This window comes from Pleurodeles waltl, chromosome 3_2 (genome assembly GCF_031143425.1).
Source record: "Pleurodeles waltl isolate 20211129_DDA chromosome 3_2, aPleWal1.hap1.20221129, whole genome shotgun sequence".
NCBI lineage: Eukaryota > Metazoa > Chordata > Amphibia > Caudata > Salamandridae > Pleurodeles > Pleurodeles waltl.
In genome coordinates this window covers 110,419,544-110,441,841 of record NC_090441.1, presented here as the reverse complement: position 1 = coordinate 110,441,841, position 22,298 = coordinate 110,419,544, and the positions used below count along the sequence as shown (strand labels likewise).

The window sequence follows — 22,298 nt, the reverse complement described above, 5'->3', positions numbered from 1 at the left end:
TAGATAACAAAGTTCAAAGGCTGTGAGACCCCACGAGCAGATACTGTCATTTTGTTAACTCAGACATTTTCTGAGAAGTTCGGATTTGGGGGTTTTAAGAAAAGCTAGAATATTTCCCCGAGTTCTCGCACATGTCAGACATTTTCATTGGAGGGGATTTGTTTTTAGGGTTGTTTTTCAGTTTCAACAGTATCCCCTCCCCCCCCTCCTCCCCCATCAACCCCCACCCCATCTTAATCCTCTCGCCCATAGAAACCGAACAGCCCGTCCAGCTTTCAGCACCTGGATTTGCATTCAACCCCTGCCTTGTCATTGGCGAATTAGCATATGGCACGAAGGAGTCGGGAAGAAAGGGTCAATTTTGATGGAAATGGGGGGCAAAGACATAATCTCTTGCCAACCAAAGCGGGCTGTCTGTGTGTGTATGTGCGTGTGTGGATTCCCAAGGCAATCCCAGAAAAGCCTATGTTGATTTTTGGGGTCGCACAAAGAGGCCTTAATCCTTTGAGAGAAGTGGGGGCGGTGCCTCGACCCAGAGAAAGGCGAACTCGGTAAAAAAAAAAGCTTCCTGTCAAGCGGGCCTATTCTCCACTGGAGAGGAGCCACAAATCACCCCCGGTGAGTAAACACAAACAAGCATGTGCTAAATGAGCTCCGATGTAGGGAGGGGGGGGGGGGGGGGGGGAACGGGACCCTCTTCATCCATCACTTGTCCTGGCTTAGACTGCAGTAGAGCCCCTGCCCTGGCTACAGGGTGCCGCTGCGGAATGCGGCCTCTCCCGGCTTCCGTCCGTTCATTCCCTCCAGGATCAAGTGGAGAGGACACATCTCTCATGGCGAGCTGCAGGGGGCGGGGCGGTGTGTTGGTTGTCATGGAAAACGCACAGCTTTTACAGTGGAGGTTTTTCACTTTTTTTTAATTTACCACCCTAAGATATAGTCTATATCTTACTTAAAGACTATTCCAATGAAAAAAAATGTCTGCAGAATATAGCTTCCCTCAACACATGAGATCTTCGGTTCCCATAGATAAGCCCCCTTTTTTATTGTCTGATCGTAATTAATTTTTAAAAAATGATAATCAATAAATTTAAACTTCAGTGCATTTCATAATTGCTACAAACCTGTCTTGAATTACCATAGGTTTCGTTTAAGCACTAGAGTCAAAGAAATACATACAGTTAGTCACGAGCCAAGGAGCGAGGGAACCCCAAAAACACGAGGTAATACACGCCCTGGATTCGCACCGCCCACCTGATCTAAGGATAGAAACTCAGATCTGTAGGCTGAGGTTATGACTGAGAGACGAAACACCCCAAGGGACCAGCCACCAACTAGGCTAAATCTCTCACCAAAAACAAAGTGAGGTCTCAGCCTGGATAAATCAAGGGGGTTCGGTGTGGGGCCCTATGGGGGCACAGGGTGGGACTCTTGGGATCATTAGGTTTGGCGGGAGAGAGTCGACGTGTCCTTCACATATGACGATGGTGAATGTTGTGCCTTGTTTCAGTATAGTAACATAACAGTTCAATGATGACTTAAAATTCATTATTCCCAGAATCCTCACCAAGAGTACCAAACAAGCACGGGATAAGGAATACAAACAGACTAGGTTTTGGTTGTTAAAATGTGTTTGGTATTTAGTGTTTCAAACACAATTCTGCCTTTTTACCTTTGTAAATTATAGGTGTCACTATAGTCCAATTTAATGGTACTAAGTTTACCAATGTGAGAAGGATGAAAGGCCTTCTTGACCTTCAACCATGGCCTACACAATCCAAAATATCTCTGTATTGGTGTTTAACTCACTGAGCCATCCTACTGGCTATTAGTAATTTGAGTAAATGATTTGCAGGGTATGCCATTTGCAGCCGTTTCACAATGTGTCTCTCCTGCGCCCTGTTGCTAAATATTTTTATGACATGGACTGGAGCAAAATCTATTTGCATCATGTCTTATCAGAAAGAAGCGACCCTGTTGATAGATAGATGTGAACCTTTATGTGCCATGAAAATTGGAGAAAAATAAATTAGAGTCCTACAGCATATATGCTGCTTTCAGAAGAATGTAATGATGGATCTGAGAGGACGTTGCTGAAAATCATCCTCCATAGCCAGAAAAGGTTAATGAAAAAACATCTGTTTGAAAACAAACAAGTGTGCTGGGCACACAGGGTACCACAGCATCATAGACTACATATTGTCTGGCCCACTGGACTTAATAATAGAAAATCTACACCCAATGGAATTTGTAGATGTCACTTAGAACAGTATATTTATTTCAGATAATATTTTTGTCACCAGTATTTCACGTGTAACTGCAACCCATGGTGTCGTAAGGGTCAAAGTGAAAAGCATAGTGTCCTCCCGTGACAGCAGCAGGTACTCTGTATTTTTGTCCATAAAAAGGCAAATATTATTTGTAAGCAAAGTCTGAACACTGCATCCACCTCTCTCCAGTTTTAGCAAAGAGTTTTTGCGCACCTGCCTCAGGGCTGTCAGCTGCGTCCGCCACCTGCGCTTGCTGCTGGGCGTGCGTCCCACCCCATAAACTGATTGCGGCTGTTTTCAACCTGCATCATTGTGGCTAAAAACCAACCCATCACTGCATAATTCTAGCACTCCTGGCGTTACTCATCTTTATCCCAAACTAAAATGTATGCAAGTTGTGTGTGCATGGTTGGAAGTATTTATTACCATTAGCACAGCAATGGCTCACCCTACATGGAGAAGAAAAAGATGTGTCAATCCCTTCCACCTTCCCCATCCTGCTCCAATAGCGACCCATAGACATGTCTCCAAAAACCTTCTCACAGTGCCAATGAAGGCAGGGTCAGGACTTTACTGTGGACCTTCGCCACTCAGGAGAACCCTTCTACGATGCCCTGCACGTACTTACACGGTATGAGTTTACAACGCAGGTTGTAACTGCTGCCAATAATGTGTGCCAAACCCACTTGTGTAGTAGGTAGCGCTAACCTAACCTAACACAGCATCACAAGCTGACACAACCGAGCATGTGTGAGTGGATCGTGATACTAGTAACACAGCATCACAAACTGACACGACCGAGCTTGTGTGAGTGGATCGTGATACTAGTAACACAGCATCACAAGTTGACACAACCGAGCATGTTTCAGTGGATCATGATACAAGGAACACAGCATCACAAGCTGACACGACCGAGCTTGTGTGAGTGGATTGTGATACTAGTAACACAGCATCACAAGCTGACACGACCGAGCATGTGTGAGGGGATTGTGATACTAGTAACACAGCATCACAAGCTGACACGACCGAGCATGTGTGAGTGGATCATGATACTAGTAACACAGCAACAGAACCTAACACTCCACCACCCTCCTGGGTATTGCAGTCTGGTCCTTGAACCATTGCCATGAAGGAGCTAGTCTATGACGTGCTTTAGAATGACACGTGTCCCTTTTAACGTGCCTAGTGCTTGCAATTCCAAGCGTCCGCGATGGTTCACAAATAAAGCAGAGCAAATACAGCTCCCTTCAAGGTCGTCTGAAGGAGCCGGCACATGAAGGGGTCAGGCAGACGTGTCGTGTCGTCTCTCGATAATCTGACTATTTGCGCGCACCAAGTGACCCCCTTTGGGTAGAGGCGCTATATAAATGTTTTCACCCAAGCAGTCACGTCTGCTTACCCAGATTTATTAAACATCGCATAGGAAAGCCATTACCGAAACGCAGCCACCGCACTGGTTTCAATCGAGCTGGGAGAAATGTTTACAATAGCAGTTACCATATTTCACACAAACACATTTCCTCAAGTAAATGTAAACAGTGCATATCGATCCAGTCTGTAAAACTCGTGAGCGACCCACAGAATCGGATAGACACAGTGTGCTAAATCAATCAATCTATCTACCCATCTACCTATCTATCGATGTATCGATCTGCAGTTAAACGTAGAGGACAAGAAATACATGGAAAACTTTTACTGGAAAATAACATGCCGAACACACCTACAATAGGATATAATATTTACTGGTGCTATTCGATTATCAATTAAAATAAAAGAACATGTTCCTATTTCTAGATGAGGCTATGATGGTAATTAGATTGACAGTGAGTTAAACAGATGGCGTTTGCGAATCACAGGATATAGACAAAGAAATTGTACAATTTTCGTGTTGTGTTTCGCTAACATGCTGATGCTGCCAGCAAACACCACACCCAGAGCGCTCGCTCCGCTGATGAATGTTGTTACAGAGTTACAGAAAATCAATGACAGGCGTGTAAGACAAACGTGCTCCCCGAGTCCGAAGGCCCGACCGTACCATAAAACACCGCTCTTACTGAATGTCCACTCACTTCCGTTTTTACACGCGTTCTTGTTAAAGCCGCTCTACCATGCCTTGTTTGCAGTGGGGGACAATATATACATAGAGGGTCTATAGATTAAGACTGGTGGAAAAGTTAGCGCCTCTCATAAACAGCCTCAGCATGTCAGCCGGAGTTAAGTTAAATACAGTGCTATCTTTCCCCACAGCGGAAGAGACGAATGTGAAACAACACGGCTGTGATAACACTCGTGGTCTTACCTTTATTTGTGGTGCTGTTAAACAGTCTCTTCGAGCCGCCACCCGAGGCCTAATAAAAGAAAGAAAACAACATGATATATAATGCTGAAAGCTTGTCAGTCCACATAAATACACGAGAGCTTTACAGCGCGGAGGTCACTACAGTTGCGCACAGTCGGCAGAAGAGGGCGCCCTCTGACTGTAACATATACAACATGAGAAATGTCGGCACTTTCATGCACGCCAACCCACGACATTCCACACACCTCTCCCCCGTTCTCATTCTTAAGAGGGATGAATTGTGTGATTGTATTTCTCCCGACGTGAACGTGGTGTGCTCCTTCAGAGAGTCCAATATATTTTAAAGCAACTTCAGTTATCAATTAATGCAATTCAAAATGTCCACATTTAGCAACAAGTGATTTAAAAAAACCACACTTCCCTGAAATGGAGGCGGGCTCTTGCACGCCCGCCATCTCCCAGTTAAAGAGAACCAACATTCGTGTTGTAGCTTTTTGATCTTTATGTGAAAATGTTTCGTGGACCCTCACTTCATTTCATTTTGAACTGGCCTTTTAAGCGTGGGCTCACACAAGAATGTTAACTCGTGTATTTGCAACACAACTGCTTGCGATGCGTACATGCAACCCAATGGTCATTTGGAGAGATTTAACAGATGCTTGTTATTGACCAGGTTAATGATAGTTATTTTATCGTCCTTGTGAGGATGAAAGTCTGGCAGGACCCGTCTGGTTTTTAATGTCTGACATGCACAGATCACTGTCCGTGAATTGCTTTAGTCAACTGAGACATCATGCCAAGCATGCACGTAGGCCCCTATAAACACCGCCCACCCACTAGGCCTGGATATAGGGTGTGGAGTAATTAAACCTCGCGAGGAAACATATATCAAGTCACTCATCCTCCAGCCCAGTGGTATATTGTGTGATGGGTCCTAGTTAAAGGAAGGAAATCGGCTCTCTGATCGATGTTTGAAGTAAGAAATATAGCAATAACCAGGCATCAGTGGGCCCGTTAAGCTTTAGGTCCCGGTGACACTGCACCTGCTGCACCAATGGAAGTTACGCCCTTGCTCTAGCCCGCTTCTAGCTTCATGGTGACTCTGGGAACGCTGTCACTCTGTCTCGACCCCACCCACTGTCCCGAGCCCATAGATGTACATGGGAGTGTAGTGGACCCCCAATCACTAACCTGTTGCGTCACAAGTTACCCCTCACGAACGCCCTTACATAAGTATCAGCAGGAAAGGCGACAAGTCAGTGTGGCCAAACCAGGATTATTGAGGTTTGCAACAATTTAGGGTGGGTATAAAGCAAAACACAAGTGTGCATGCTTAATGCTTTGTATGGTTCACACTGCAGAACTTGAATGCATCTAGGTGCTTCTCGAAAATAGTGGCTGCATAGGGACTGAGGAGCCGTGGTTTAATGCCCTCTGGCCATGGCATAGGATAACCCCAGAATCATGGTGTAAATGTATATGAAATCCATATGCATGATACAGCATTACTAAGAGATGTGATCTGGTTGGGCCTCGCCGCCTGATTAATCTAGGGTCTTGGGGGCAGAGGTTAGCACCTAAGAAGCAGGGAGGGAACAGAAGAATAGCATCTTGAAGGCCCAGTAATGGGATGAGCCGCTCTGGAGGTCTCCTGTCACAGGAATGAGTTCCCTTCGAACAAGGGTCATTTACCTTCATTCCCCGCCTCCCTGCCTGAGATAAAGTGCGGTCTCTTGTCCCTCACAGCATCTCATCTCCCTCTCTTGTCCCTCAAGCAGTGTCTCACTTAACACAACCCCTTGCAGGACTGTGTTTCACAACATTCTAACACAATGCGCAAACACCAGTGGCCGTTGTATCGTCTCTTCTAATGCCACGAGTGTGTCCTTGCACGCCAATCCACCGGACTGCCAGGGTTAGAAAGGTGGCACCCTTTGACCCCTGCCCCACGACATCACTGGCTTTAATCCTTGTCCTACCCGGACCCCCTCAAGTCACCCCATTGCTTCTTAGAAGCCAGCAGGACGAGGAGGGGGGCCGCAGACAGGAAGCAGCTCTCTGAAGGACCTGCTTACTTCCGGTTCCTGCCAATGCTGCCTTCGTGACCCCTAGGACTAGAAGCAGCATGGGCGGGAATTTGTGTAACACATGGCAAGCTGGGGGGCAGCTGCCTGACCCAAGGCAGTATGTGCCTACCCATGCCCCCAGGTCCTGTGGCCAGACCCCCCATCTCAGGCACTGTCCCTTCCACACAAGTGTTAATATGTAGGTCTGACCAACAGTAGCAGGGCGGCTGGGGCTGCCTCCCCCCACTAAACCCCACCCCGTCCGTCTGACTGCAAACCATGTTTTCATTCAAGCATGAACAACAAGGGCTTGCCTCGGCTTTGTAAAAAGTGTTCCACGGAACAAAACAAGTGTCTTTCTTGCATCGGACCAAGGAAGTCACAAAGGACTACTATTCCAACTATGTATCTAGGTTTTGTAATTGTAAGCAAGCTAGAATTATCAATATGTACAGCATGTTTATGTCTATTCATTTTTAAAATATATCTAAACAAGCACAGACATCGCAGTGGGTATTGAACTGCTTTAAAAACAAGGCAAGCAAGTGTACACAAAATACATAACCACACAGACAAGGACGAGTAAGTAGAAAAATGGGCGGGTGACTGGATGGCTGGGTAGAGATGTACATAGGTCAGGGCCAGTGCAGTTATGTGGCAGGAGGTGACCACATTTTGTGGCAAGGCTGAATACATTATCCAGCAAGAAAAGGCAAATTACGCAGCGTAATTCGACACATTTTGTGACAGCGCTTCGACGCTTCGTCAGGGGTAGTAAGCGCTATATGAGTACGATTACAATACAAAACAATACAGTATTGGTTCACGGGTTCGCCCTTTTCACCTGTGTTAAGAGTCTTAGGAATTGTTTCACCTCATTAGCGCCACTTTAGCACCCAAACACAGCCATAAAGAACTGAAGGGTGGCCACTGACTGGGCCTCGCACTGAGCCTCGCACTGAGCACCAAGACGTCACTCTTGATCTTTCTGAGCTGGAAGCAGTTTTTGTTGCAACCTTCAAACCATGCAGTAGATGATGGATCATGTGGCGAATTTTGCAAATCTGCAATTAAGTAAGAAACATGCCCGGCCACAGAATTGTAAAATTCCAATGGCCCAGTTAGAGTTCCATGGACAGATGGATCGAAGGGCAATCTTTCCAGGGTTAGCAATGGATGTATCTGCACGACTCTGACATCAGTTCTCAACATAGAACCTTTCAGCTGCAGATATTGCTGATGATTGGTCAATACAGAGAATAGATTCTGTGTGTGTGTGCGTGCATCTTTAACACACTGGGGGGACCAGCCCGGATCAAATAATAGCGCTGATATGTTCACTTCCACCCGCCACCCCACAGTATAAGCGCGCCTGGAGTCAAAATGGTAAACATTTTCCATTGCGACCAATGATCGGACCTCTACTGTGCATGAGTGTGTATAATATATAAGTAGTTGGTCTGTATGCGTGTGTGTGTGTGTATACACATATATATATATATATATATTTTTTTTTTCTCCAAATGGCCCCCTCTAGGCACGCTCAAATTTCAGTGCTCGCATCAGGGAAGGACCAATTCCCAGTGTTGGGTTCATGGATCACTGAAAAAATAAATTCCAAAATTCCTGTGAGTGCCACAGGAAACTTGTAAACTTGTATATATATATATAGATATATATATATATATATGTATATATATATTTTTTTTTGTATTGGTCTGTAGTCCTCATGGTCACCTACAACGGCTGTGCATCCTGCCAAGTCCTCGTCTCGCTGCAGGGGCCCAGCCCCATCATTAATATTGCACATTTGGTACGGGGGTGTGCTGGGGGGGGGGCCCTGCTGCAGGCTGGTTGGTCTAATTAAGAGGGGCGCCTGTAGCAGCGCCCCCCAGGCAGCACATGAAATGTCAGGGGAAATCTAGTGTGCAAATGCCAGGCCTGGCAGCCATCGACTGCGGGCCCCGGAGATGGCCGAGTGCAGAGGGCCTAACCAGAAATCGATAGACTGCTAAAGCGCTACACGGCCAGGGGCGCCGCCCCCACCCCACGTCTGTCGGTGGGGGGGGGAGTGAGGGGGGGGTTGGGGGTAAGCTGCTGCCCTGCCTTTTTAAGGATGCTAAACGTCCAAGGCCCGTTGGCGCAGGGCTCGGCCGTCCGTCGTCTGACTGCAGCGAGATACCAGCCCCTTTTAATTAACCCGCTGAGCCACATGACACTTGTATTGTCACAGTGGCACTGGGAGGCAGAACAAAGGCTTTCTGAAATTACACATTTTGTGTTACAGAAACAGCAGTCACTACGCTGAGTCAAAAAGAAATATAAACCTGTATTTCTGATCTATTTTAAAGACGGGAAAAGAACGTAGAGAGCCCTATATATATATATTTTTTTTTTAACAAACATGTTTATTTTATCAAAATTGTATAGTAACCGTGATCGCGTTTTAAGAAACAAACGCATGTTGAGATATGTTGCTTATGATTTTATACTTCATGTTTAAGACAATGATGCCTTTTATGTTGAATATTCCATGTTCCTACGAATGATGTGTTTCACATGTTATGTTTTACGAAACATATCTTATGACATATTTCTAAGTTCTGCTGTATCGTTTAACACATGTCCTGCTCTATTTTAAGTTCACGCGGTGTTTTAGTTTACGGTATGATTTATTCTGTCCTGCGTTGTTACGAAGGACACATTTTAAGTTGTGATATAGCGTTTGCGGCTGCTTTGTATTTTGTTGTAGTATACACTGTGCTACGTGTTGTTACTGCGAATTGTGTTTTGAAATTAGAGGTGTGTGATTTGTTAGGACATATGGCATATCCTGTTACTTAATATGTGTTGTGTTATGAACCGATATACTACTATATGTTGTGTAGTGCTGTTCTTTTATAGCACAATGCTTGACTTATAAACAATATTTTGCGTTATTGGATGTCTCAGATTAGAAGAGTCATAGCTGCTGGTTCACACGGAGAGAAAGCCCCGAGGGGTTTGGAGGGCGGGCGGCTGGGAGGAGGGTGTGTAAATGATGAGTAGAATTGGGTGTCCCGGTGCCTCGCCCCTGTACGTTTTCCGCTGTTGTCAGAGAGTTGTCTCTTAGTCACATGTGAGGTCACTTGTTAGGTGGCTGTGAAAGGTATGTTAAATGTTATGTTACGCGTCACGCTTATGGTACGGGAAATACCAACTCAGGACGTGTTATACTTTGCAGTGGCGTGGTGTGTTGTGTGACGCTTCACTCGCACAGGTGCACCCCATCACACAACCACTTCAGAGCCATCGACACATTTTATGGCACCGTGGGACCCCTGTGTGAACTGTGCACTCACTGCGCACGAGGCACGATTCAACGTACGATCCAACTTAGATAAAGGATTTATAAACTAAACAATTCCAGTATAAATGCGTTCTATAGAAAAAAACGATATTACTTCGTTTTTTTTCTGTTTTATTATTTGACGTGTTTTTGTCTCGGAAAAAACATCTTCAAATAAACATGTGTATTTAAATCTAGAGCATGTTGACCTTTGACCGGAAGGGTGCCTATTTCATGTCTTTGGATATCCTAGTGAAAATCAAGCCGTACAGTAGCTGAGGTTCTTATCCAGGCCTTCCTTCCTTAAGGTAAAGTGAATTATCACATGGCACCAGGGTGAACACATGGGTGGCCACCAAGGCCCTTTGGGAGAAATCCCACCACTTGCCATCGACCAGTTAAAGCGTCTCCAGTTATCTACGGCTATTGTACCGCTCCCAAAGCGCCTAGAGCGGCTTGTTCTTCAAAGTGAGCTATATACAAACACGGCTATAGCAAATTAGAAAATAAAGTGACAAGAGCTGTCCTTAAAATCGCCTGCTTGTATCAGGCCTGACAGTCAAATAATCTCCCTTCTCAAAGCATTGCACAGGCTTCCCAGAACATTGTTTATAAGACACTCACATTATTGTAGAAAAAAAATATTTAAAATTTCACTGAAGCAAAGAAGGAAGACGAGTCACAAAAATATCGCTGAATAAAAACCAACAAAATAAATGCCTTTACGGAATTTAAAAGAAAAATTAACCACAAAAGGAGAAGTGTCAGAGGGTAGAGGATGCCCGGATTTTTTTTTTTTTTTTTACAAAGTTCCTTCGAAATTACATTTCTTTGTGCGCTGAGCCCGCCCTGGGGATGTTTTCCTCGTTTTCACTTTGATCAATATATCTGTCTTCAGAAATTAAAGCAGGGGATAACCAGCCGAGCTGCTGTTTGCGCTCAATTATATTTTTTATTAAAACCAGAGCTGTTGACGAGCACTTTTACAAGCCGAAAATCCGCTCGGCAGGCTGGATGCAGTTCGAGATAAATGTCCGGCCGCCTGGACTGTGGACATTTCATCTTCCAGTTGCTTTTGCGAGGGGATGCGCAAAAAATGCGAATAATAATCTCCGCAGGTTTGTTATTCGCGCAATGAATGGGGTTTAGTCGCATTTTAAAATGCCGGAGGACAACGCGCTCCCTGCAAGTAATAGGAAAGGAGCTCTAGAAAACTTCACAATTATTTTCTGACAAATCTATCTATCTATCTATCTATCTATCTATCTATCTATCTATCTATCTATCTATCTATCTATCTATCTATCTATCTGTGTAAACAAATAGACACCCGTGTATTAAAAAAAAGACATGCATGTGGTTGGCATTTCTTTGAATTACCCTCCGTAAACATGTCACCCGCCACTGATCTCCTGGTCTTTCCGATTTTACGTAGTTTTACCTGGGCACCAGTCTCGCCACGAGACCAGATAGGGGGCGGGAGACGCGGTGGTGGGGCACAGACAGGGATGGTGTGTGATCTCTGGCTGTCGGGGGCTGTCTGTGGTGCTAATTAAACACTTCAATTTCTTACGTGTTAAGTTCACCAGCGCGCAGGAAGGTACCTCGACGTCAAATCTTTAATGCGTCGGGGAGACCTACGGGGATTAAGTGTAGATGGCCCGGGCGGCAGAGGGCCCTGCCGTCAGTCACAAATGGCCCCAAGACCCATAGATCTCGGTTAGTGGGGGAGGGATGCCGGGAATCTCCCGTGACAGCAGCAGCCCTGGCTCGGTGTGAAGAATACGGATGACCCGGTCACTGATGTGTCTCTTTCATCTGAGCCAACCCCCGGGCAGGGACAGCGGGCGGATGTCCGGGCCAGCCGTCGCTTAACCTCCACACAGGAGGAGGCCACAAGCCACGGCGGGGGCTCGGCCTCTCCACGCCACTCCTGCAGCCGCTCTGCACCAAGCTACACTGGCACACGCCGTGGCACAATATGGCAGGAGTGGCACGTCCGTTAGTGCCCCGGCGTTCTGTGGGACCCGGTGTCCAGGGGTGCCACGCTCACTCTGAAACGGCGCATTGAGTATTCCACAGTTACCAGTGCCCTGGCATGGTGCCACACTCTTCACCTCCCTGGGAGGCGCTACTCAGCGTGCGCACTCGCCCTAAAACTGTGTATCCGGGTCGCCACATTGATACCCTGCGTGTGTGTGGGAGAGAGTGCCGCACTCACCAAAGTTGTAGCTCGGGCTGCCTAAGTGCGTGATACTCTTCAAAGCCCTGGCATGGCCTTTCTAGGGATGCCGTACTCACCAATGTCTTGGCACCGTGCAATTTCTCTATCCATAGGCTCTTCCACCAAGTGTCAGTGATGCCACACTCTTCTGTGGCCTGGCACAGTGTGACCTGCGATGCCAGAGTTTTCAGTACATTGGCTGCAATCTGTGTTTGAGGGTGGCCTCTTCCCGACACCTTTTTACAGTGCCTGGGCCGGTGTGTCTCGCACTGTCCCATTCTACACTTTTGTGGTGCAAAGTGCGGGCAGGTAGCCTTGCAGTGCTGCACTTAAAACCGCCTTAATGCAGATGGCTTGCAGGTGGCACACTGTCCAATGGCATGGTGAGGTTTGTCTGGCAGCACTCAACACTGCCCTGGTGCAGACAGCACGCAAGAGGCATACTATTCAATGCCACGGTACTGTGGGTCCTTGAGTGCCACGCTCGGTGGTTGCACACCCTTAAATGCCATCCACCGGCGTCTTGCAGTGCTACCGTGTCTTGGCGCAGAATGTCTGGTGGCGTGTGAATGACAGTGCCATGGTGTTCAGGGCCGTGGAGTGGTATCCTGTGGGTATTACTCGACAATGGCGTGGCATAATTTGACTGTGGACGCCGCATCGTTACGTGCCATGGTGTGTCTGCGAGTACCACCCGCATCAGTGCCTGGTGTGACTTGTGCTGCCACACACTTGGGTCCCTAGCCACAGAAGTGCCACATTCGCCCACGTCCAGCCACAGTGTTTCTGGGTGGGTCATGTGTCAATGCTCTGACTTGTGTATCCGGAGTCTTTGCGCTGCAGCAACACACTTCCACCCCCTATAGCTCTTGAAAGCACGGGTACGACTCAGTTTGGCACCTCTTCCTTAATCTCTACCCCCTCACTCCCCCCCCCCCCCCCCTTCTCCACCGCGTAGATTTGTTGATGCACGCATGGAAACATGCAACCGCCCCCCCACCCACCAGGGCACACACACACACCTCTACCCACAAGGGTTTTCTGCTCTGGCCTCAGCCCACTCCACGCTCCCCAACCCACCATTATCCACCCCCTTTCGTCCCCGGAGGGGCGCTCCCTCCCCACACAGCCCAGCCGCTCGTCTCTCATTATCCGTGCCTCCAGCACATCTCTCTCTGGGGGGCGGCTGGCCCTCCGCCCCCCTCCCTCTATGCCTTTCATCCATTATCCGTGTCATGCCCCATGCGGAGACACCCCTCCCGCCCCCCAGGATCAGAGCAGCTCCATCTCTTGGTGTCGAGTAGTCCCCACACAATGATGACAGATGGACTGAGAGGGCAGGCCGGGCATTTCCACCTCGTGCGTAAAGCAGCTCGACAAAACGTAAAGCACGTCAAAGAAAGTCAGTCTGCGACCGCCTTGCACCTCTCCACAAAACCTCCTTTCATGACCAGGGCACGCGGGGCTAGACCTTTCAAGAGGACAATCTGAGTTTCATAATTAAACATGTAAAACCACTCAATAACAAAAACATTCGGAGGCCACTTGTTTTTAAAGCGCATAGCTGCCCTCTGCGGCTTCGGAGCTAGACAAATAAAAAACAAATTTTTAACATAAACAACACTCCCTCGTCCCGTCCCGCTCCGGTACCGGCGGGCTCGCCTTCTCTACCGAGAGCCTGGCGGTTCCTCCACTCCCAGAAAGTCTCAGATTTCGTTTCCACAGCAGACAATGGTAACCGGGCAAACAGCGAACAAAAGGAACCCGGATGCCACGGAGTGCGCAGACGGAAAGGACCCCCAGGTGTGTTACGCCTAAGAGCCAATTCATCTCACCTGGTGGGGGTTCGTGAATTTTACGCGGTTCCTCCTGGTTCGTAATCCAAAAGTTCGGAGAAAGGTTTTGTTTCCTTTGCTTTAGAGCCCAGTAGAAAATAATCCATGAAAGAGAGGGTCTTCCTTCCAGTCGGCGACCAGATGCCCAACCATCCTTGTGGTAGTGGGGAGGGAAGAGAATCCACTAGCCGAGGGGGGAGCGCCCGAGGACGAAAAGGGCGAGGGTCCGGCAGACAAGTGAGAGGGGATGGTGCGAGGCCGGGTTCTGACGGGCGGAAAAGGTCCGCAGGGGAGCAGGCGGGTCACAGCTCGGAGGGGAGAGGGTCCACTGAAGGCACTGCCAAGGGGGGACACAGAGAGCCTCCAGCGCGAGGAACAAGGGAGCCCGCAACACTTCCTTTAGTTTGAAAGGTTCCGTGGCTCAGGGTCCGTCCCTTCCCCACGAGAGTCTTCTTTCCACGGGACCCTGGAGGAGTCAAGAGGCTCCGGGGACTCCAAAGGGATGGATGTTCCACAAATGGAGAAGGCAGGCGGTCCACTCGCGGAGAAGAGGCTGGGATTGCGGCTGAAAGGGGTCCGGGGGCGAGGGGAGCGCGCTGTCCTCAGTCCGCTACACCCCGGCCCGGCACTCTGCCTCCGCCGGGAGAAGGGCGCTCAGCGGCCGGACAAAGGGCGCCATGTGCGGCGCGCACGGTCCCCGGGTGCCAGGCTCCTCCGGTGCCGCCGTCGGTGCTCCGCAGCCAGCTGTCCGTTCCCGGTCAGGTGAATTCCATGGGAGACCCGCGCACCCCCTCCAGAGCTCTGTGAACGGCGACCCCGGGGCTCCTGCCCGCCCTCGGCGCACACAGGGCTCCCTTTCTCTTCAGTCCTCCGGCTCTCCGTCTCCGGGCTGCACACAAGTGCACTGTTCATTCACTGACTGCATTCCGAGGCGAGGGCACTTCCCACAGCCGGCTGCTGCGCGCCTCCTCTCCTCACCCCTCCCTCCCTCCTCTACCTGACTCCACTGCTGCATTCAGAGCTCAGCCTTTCACCGGCTCTCGTCCCTGCCACCTCGCGCTGGCACTCATCTTCCGACTGCCGTCTCACTTGGTGCTGTCACCCTCTCGCCGAGGGCTACTGCGCCCTCTCTTTCAGTGGGCTGTTGTCTTCTTGGTCATGGTGACACACTCACTGAGTGCTGTCACGCTCTCCCTGACTGCTGTCACCCTCCCACTGGCAACAGGCAGTCTCGAATTTAGTGCTGTCTCAAGCACTCTGAGTGTTGTCGTCTCACTGGCTGTTGCTGGGTCCTCTCAGTGACCGTCCCTTGAAGCAAGACTTTGTTTGAGCAACACAAACACGCCAGTTCGCCCAACACCACCATAGCTCGCCCAGTGACTGCTGGCACCTCCTACTGTCTACTCACCCTCAGTGACTGATATTCTTTACTGTTACTTTTTTGGACTGCTGTCACACTCTCATCATCTCTCTGATACCAGCTGGCTCATGTTTTCTGTTATCTCAAAGGGACTGACAGCATCGTCCCTACCCGTCTTCTGCCTCCTTCCTGAGGGCTGCCATCCTGGCACCCAGCGCTGTTTCCCTCTCACTGGATTCTCAAAACGGCTGTGACTTGTGGTACTAACTTTCTGACTGCTCACTCATAATGGCCGTTCCCACCCTCTCACTGACTACTGTCCCTCTTTCAAGGAGCGCCATCACCCTCTGGCAGACTGCTGCACCCCTCCCTGCCTGCAGTCATCCGCTCTGAATGTTTTTAACCTCACATTCAGTTTTGTCACTCACTCACTGATGCTGTCATTCTATCCCTAGCCAGCTAGCTGACTACCCACACACTGTCACTTTTTGAAGTCTCCCTGTTAGTGACATCTGCTGTCATCCAGTGCCTGACCACTGCGTGTCTTCTTTTACTGACATCTGAACCTTTCTATGGGACAGCTGTCACCTCCTCACTGAGTGCTGTTGCCATCTTCTCAATGTTCACTGTTGCTCTCAACGATTGTTGTCATCCTGTGCAGAAAGCTATCACCCGCCTCCTGCACAGCTGTTTCGTATTACTGTCATCCTTCCTGACATTTATACCTCTCTATGGGACAGCTGTCACCTCCTCACTGAATGCTGTTGTCATCTCAATGTTCACTGTCGCCCACTGTAAATGCTGTTAGCCCATTAGTGGCTGTTGTCACCTTCGGCCGGACTGCTGTCACCCTCTCCATCCTCTCTGAGTGACAAATCTTTTACCAGATTTCTTGTTTCCGGTCCAGGGAGGACCTGGCCTAGCAATGCAGGCTGGACTGTTCCCCTGGGGAGCAGGGTCAAGACTGATTTGCATATGGGTGGGTCCAAACTGGGGTGGCGCGATGAGCAAAACAACTGATAGATTAAATCCACATCTGTGACAGGGGGTGAATGTTTTATTTGTTCAGCATTCCGTCCATCATATGTTCTTTTTTCAACCATATGGTATGGCCATAAATAAACAATTCTGAATGAACACCCAGCATTCAAGTTGAATACACGTAGTTGCTGTCACTGCCAGTTCTAAGATTATCTGGTAAGAGAGACTGTAGCTGTCTTCACTATATTTGGGGTACACATTGGGTGCACCTCCTTTAACAATTACAATTTCCTCACACAATGTAGGGTCTGCTAATGGAAATATGACAAAAGAATGCACAGGGCAAGGCAGCACATCTTTGCAAAGCCATATAGAGGCTGTGTACCCCAAATGCGCTCTGTGACTCTTGGCCTCTTCCCCAACTTTTTATGACCCCAGTCTCCTGTTTGCTGACTTCAGCAGCCAACATTCCCATCACTAATTTCTGTCGCTCACTATTTCTTTTATTCTGCCACCCTGAAGATCTCCTTTGTACTCTGACTCCTCTCATCCTGTCCCTGACTCCTGTCTGCCTTGTTCTGACTCTGATACCTTCTTCGCTGAGGCTTGTCGCTTTCTGAATGCCTCCTATCACATACTCTTTGAGTTCTGTTAACAGCTCGCTGACCTACGTCACTGACTTTTGTCACCCTCTAAATCCTGTTAGCCTGCCAAAGGCTCCCCCAGAACAGCATCTCATTGGTAAAAACCCTTGTTTTTTTGTAGAAGAACCTTTCAGAATCATTTACAATAAACTGAATGTCCATGCATATTTTATCTTATTTTTGCAAAATCATTCTTACTATATCATGAAGATAAATTAATTAGTGCATTTCAGCATTTCTGTCAGAGTGCAGTCTTACTCTTCACATGCTATTTTCCCGTAGCATTTCCAACCATCAGTTTGCATTTATGAGATTCAAGCTGTTTAAAAAACTAACTCCAAAACTAAGCTATTAGGACAAAGGACCTAATTTAGGGGTTACCAAATGGAAATTCCATCAACCGTTGCAACATATTTACTATTTCCATCAAAGGTAAAATAAATTTGCCACTTTTACCATTCTCCACCAGGGCAGTGAGGGTTTCTCACCCAAAATGCCTCAATCTTGAAGTAAATTAGCCTTTTGAAGGAAATAGCTCAGGTCATCTAGTAAAAGTGACCTCTAATTGTGGCACTCTCCCCAAAGGTGGTGTAGGGGGGATCACTGCCTACATAACTAGCCTCTTGAACAGACTGGAAGGCCCTTGTCACCGTGCCTACAATCTCTAATATGGAAGCCCGATGCCCACTAGAGGTTGTGCCAAGAACTGAGAACATTGCTCTATACGAGGACACCAAATCTGAAAGTGAAGCTGCAGATAAAATATGGAGAAACAAGCACAGTACAGAAGACGAGCCCTCAAGCATTAGGCACAACATGCCAGAGGTGGCCCTTAAACAATCCAGTACTCCAGATGAAGCCTTCACACCTGGACGCAACACAACAAATGTGCCCATTAAGCCAACCTGCTATGATGAATGGAGGCTATCGCTGACATGAAAACTTGCAGCCAGGAGCCTCCACTCCTTAAATTGGTGGATGAGGTGGACATAATTTGCATAATACCATCTCCTTTACCAGTCCCGTTCTGGCCCTTCTACCGCCCAGTTTGAATGATACATCCGCTTTCTTAAGCCAATAGGTGTGACTCTAGCCACTGCTCCAAATGGATCAGAATTTTGCTGATTTTAAGGCAGTGTGCACTCAGGCCCATATTTACAAGGAGCTTGCACCGTCACTGCATCATTTTTAGGGTCGAGCGCAAAGTGCTCTGTCCCTGGTGTAATCTCTCCATAGGCTTTTAACCACACCCATGTCACGCCCAACAGTTTGGTTGGTTTGTGGGCTTGCCTTTTAAAATTCGCTTGATTTCATTAGTGAAAGGCATGCACATGTCATACCTTTTCTGGTGTTTAGCCCTCCTTGAGCACACCGACCAATTACTGAAATCATACGAGGCTCGATGTTCTCCGTGTGGTGTCTGGAATACTTTTTCATTTAATTTCATAGGCAGCATGATCTCCCTGGGCAGTAATTGAGCACTTTGCATGACATCAACCCTGTCACAAGGATAATTGCACTTTTGTCGGTTACATGTATAATTGCACTTTTGCCAATATGTTTCACTGCGAGCCAACTTCTGTTTCCTTTTGCGTGTCTGCTTCGCGCTCATGGTGGCCATCAGCTCGCTTGTGTGAAACTGTTTTACTTTTCAGTTTATGTGGCAAGAAAAGCCCAGTTAGGAATTTAAAATGCTAATAGATCTAATTCAAGCAAACGCAAGGCCCATTGCAATGCAAATGCTTGTTTTTGATGCAACCATGGCAAATTCAAAGTTCCATATTTACAAACTGACGCATTTGGTGAAATGCAACTCTTTTCTCTCCTGTGCGTCATTTTTAACCTGCACTACTATTGGCTCCGTCAGGTTAAGTTAATCATATGCAAGGTAGGCATTTCCTATTAAAATCCCACGAAAAACTGCTATATTAACAAGGTTTTAAGAAAGTGAGGCATCATTGTCAAAAGTCCAAAATGCATCAAAATTCCTATGCCTGCTTAACTCAGGTGTAAAAATGACGCAATTGCTTTTAAATAGTGATCTCACTAGCAGAAGTCATTTCACACACTGGAATATGTCTGTATTTCACTTCCCCTCTACTAGTAGTAGGTCCACTCATGCCACCCTTGACCAAGCTGGGACCATGGAACCTAAGATTCCAACATCCTCTGTAGTAAGGCTATGTGATGTTCTGTATTGTTTGCAAGGGCCAGGCCAGATTTGTCACTTATTCATTGAGGAAGGGGTCCCCAAGTCCAAGCCTGTTTACTCCGAAAGGACAATAAGTAAGTACACACATAAGGTATGGAATACATGCATTGCCACATTACATTACACCACACACTTGAATTCACTTACATTACACTGTCACTCACTATGTCACACATACTCAGGTCTCTGCATGCACATACTGCATGCATACCCTCTTACATCCAGGACCAATGGTAAGTGTAGATGGTGATATTCCACCATTTTACAGTCTTGTACATTGGTCCTAAAACATTAGGCTACTTGCTTGGTTTCAGACTGATGCAGCACCTCTGCATTTTCATGCATCATTGAAGTTGCGTCAGTTCTGAGAGAAACCATAGCAATGCACCACTTTTTGGGGGTAAATCCTTATGTCAAAGTTCCCACAGATGCATCAGAATTTCTGATGCGCCTTGGGTCCTTGCGCCATGGTGCTCCATGTTGTAAATATGACGTATCCATGGCATCGTAATGGATTCCTGCGCATTGCAACCGTTTTTGGTGCATTGCTGCTGTAATGCAGCGATGCGTCATTTCCTGTAAGTATGGCCCCAGTTGCACTGGTTGGTCTACCTGGTACATGCTAGTGTGTGAGGTGAGCTGAACCTCACCATCCTCAAGAAGTGGACCAAAGAGGTTATATCACTGTGTGGAGAATCACACAACCAAGGCCTGCTGACTAGAGGGGCCACCTCATCCCAGTTCATCATGGGCACTGTCTCCAATACTGAACATTTCACCTACATATCATTGATTTCAGGTGTATTAGTCTAAGTTCAAACAACATAAGACTACAACACTCATAATGCATTAGGCTACAACATGAGACTGCAGCAGTCATAATGCATTAGGCTACCAGACAAAAGTTCAAGAGTAGAAGCAGTGTTGTAAATGACTTAGAGGGTGGTGGTCACTCCACTACTGGAAACTGTCTCTATGCCAAAATATAGTAAAAATACCATCTGACAGAAATATTGTGTCCCAAATATTCTTTATAATATAATCACTACTTTGGATGTGGGTTTTATATTATGAACTCCCGTGTTTGGATATATTTTTGTAAAACAGATATGGCACAATATTTCTATTAGATAGTATTTTGGTTACGATATTGAGGTGCAGTATCCTGTCAGGCACATTTTCATCCACAGTGCTGTAGGAAATGGGCAGGTGAGTCTGAAAACAGGCCATTCTGTTTCTTCCCCCCACTCATCCAGGAGGAGAGACAATAAGCATTACCTCCGGTAAGAAACAGACGAGTAATTGAAAGGTCACCATGTCTAAAGGAGGGTTTCAACAATACTGCTACTCAAAATGCAGCAGAACTTCTCAGCGACTATAACTTGTCACATCATTATGCAGCAACAGTGTTTATTTATGTCTTTTGTTAGTGTTCATTGATCCTTTAATATGGGTTGTTTTTTACTGAATTAAAATATCTCCTGTCAGTTTCCTGCATGTCTGCTAGAGCTGTGGTGACCCTACCCTCCAGGTCTTTAAGGACACTCCTTCCAATCCTAACAAATGTGTGTGTGAAAACTAAATGCATCTTGGGTGCTGTAGTCTTGTTTTGCTGCCTTTGATGATGTCATTGATTGGTAGACAAGAACTACTCAAGCAATGACTTGTAGGTGGAAAGTTCAGGACTGGAGACAGTGTCTGTAATAACCTGGAATGAGGTAGTCCCTCTACCTAGAGCCAACCTGACTACAGCGGTAGCCACGTAGGCGCGTACATATTTGTCTGAGCCATATTAATAATGCTGGCCATCATTGCTTATAGCTTATACTAAGTCCTACAATGCATTGGACAAGACAAACATGGCTACTGTAATTGTGCATCTTGTCCAAATGGTCAGGAAGTGAAAGGGGCACTGGGGGGCTCTTCCAACTCTGTCCAATAATAGCATTCACAACAAGATCAAAGTCTGCACATTTTATGGCTCTTTGTGAAGCTCACAGTGATTCTGTCACATGTGAGATTGAGCTGAAGATGTGGTCTTCTGTCTGATTACAGAGGTCAAGGTAAAGTAAACATTGATGAGTGCAGGGTGAATATAAGCCAGGGCTGGCTGTAGTTGTCAATGTCCGGTCTTCCCTTTCAATGTCATGTGTCAGTTACTCATCCTGATTATGTGCTGGGATGTCATACACACTTATGGTACATATTAACAGGTTATGGGGGCTTGCTTACACTGCAGTTCTATACACACATTCTCCTCAAAGGAGTGCAATATTATCCTTAAAACACAGGAACACCTTTGCGGTTTCCTTTTACCAGAACGTCAGACATGCTCTTGTTAGGAAATTAACCAAAACTTTGAGGTGCACAGGATATCAAAACCACATCAAGATTGGTGGAAAAAAAGCGCACCGACCGAGCAATACTATCATAACGACTATAAAGCTATCAAATTAATTCTCACAATTCAGTGACCCAAGTAGCATAAAATGCGAACTACACACAACAAAAAATAGTTGGCCTTGTGTGGTTGTAATAACTGCAAAGACATATTCTAGGAGGTTGGAAATCAAGTTGCCACCTGCAAAGTTTTGGATAACAGTGGTATATGTATTAACCTATTCAACAATAAATTGTAATGGCTGTGGCAAAAGTTAAAACACATATCATTTAAATGTGACATTTCTGTTTTAAATTTTTGCATTGGTACCATGGAAGGCACTGTTTAGCACCGAAAATCATGTGGCACTTGCGTAGCAACTCACTACATCCCAGAGATAATTTCTTCTACTTGTGGTTGCTCCAAGTACAAGACACGAAGTGTCTGGCAAAACCTCGGATCTCATAATTCGGATGGGGTTGGTAACTGCTGCTAACAGCAAAATGAAATGGAGCACTCACTTCATCCTCGTCCCAAGGTTTCTTCTCTGACTGGCAGCCCAAGCACCATCTCACGTCATATATAAAAATCACTAGAATATATCAAAGACAAAATCAAACACTATATCTCAGAAATCTGCTGATGATTCAAATGAACTTGAAACCCCCGTTTCTCCAGCAATCTGCAATTTTTGACAGC

General features: G+C 46.9%; 1 protein-coding gene across 3 annotated transcripts in view; it reads right to left on the bottom strand.

The window, feature by feature from the left end:
• Window positions 1-22,298, bottom strand: part of AUTS2 (activator of transcription and developmental regulator AUTS2) — a 1,924,915-nt gene that overhangs the window by 129,793 nt on the left and 1,772,824 nt on the right. For 2 of the 3 annotated variants that reach the window (XM_069226926.1, XM_069226925.1), the window contains exon 5: window positions 4,570-4,618. Coding sequence is in view for 1 of the 3 variants with exons in the window: in XM_069226925.1 (XP_069083026.1) it covers window positions 4,570-4,618 (49 nt within the window). In the remaining 2 variants the exon portion in view is untranslated. Of the gene's footprint in view, window positions 1-4,569; window positions 4,619-14,022; window positions 14,104-22,298 lie in introns of those variants that run through there. The other variant, XM_069226927.1, reaches the window with a different exon arrangement.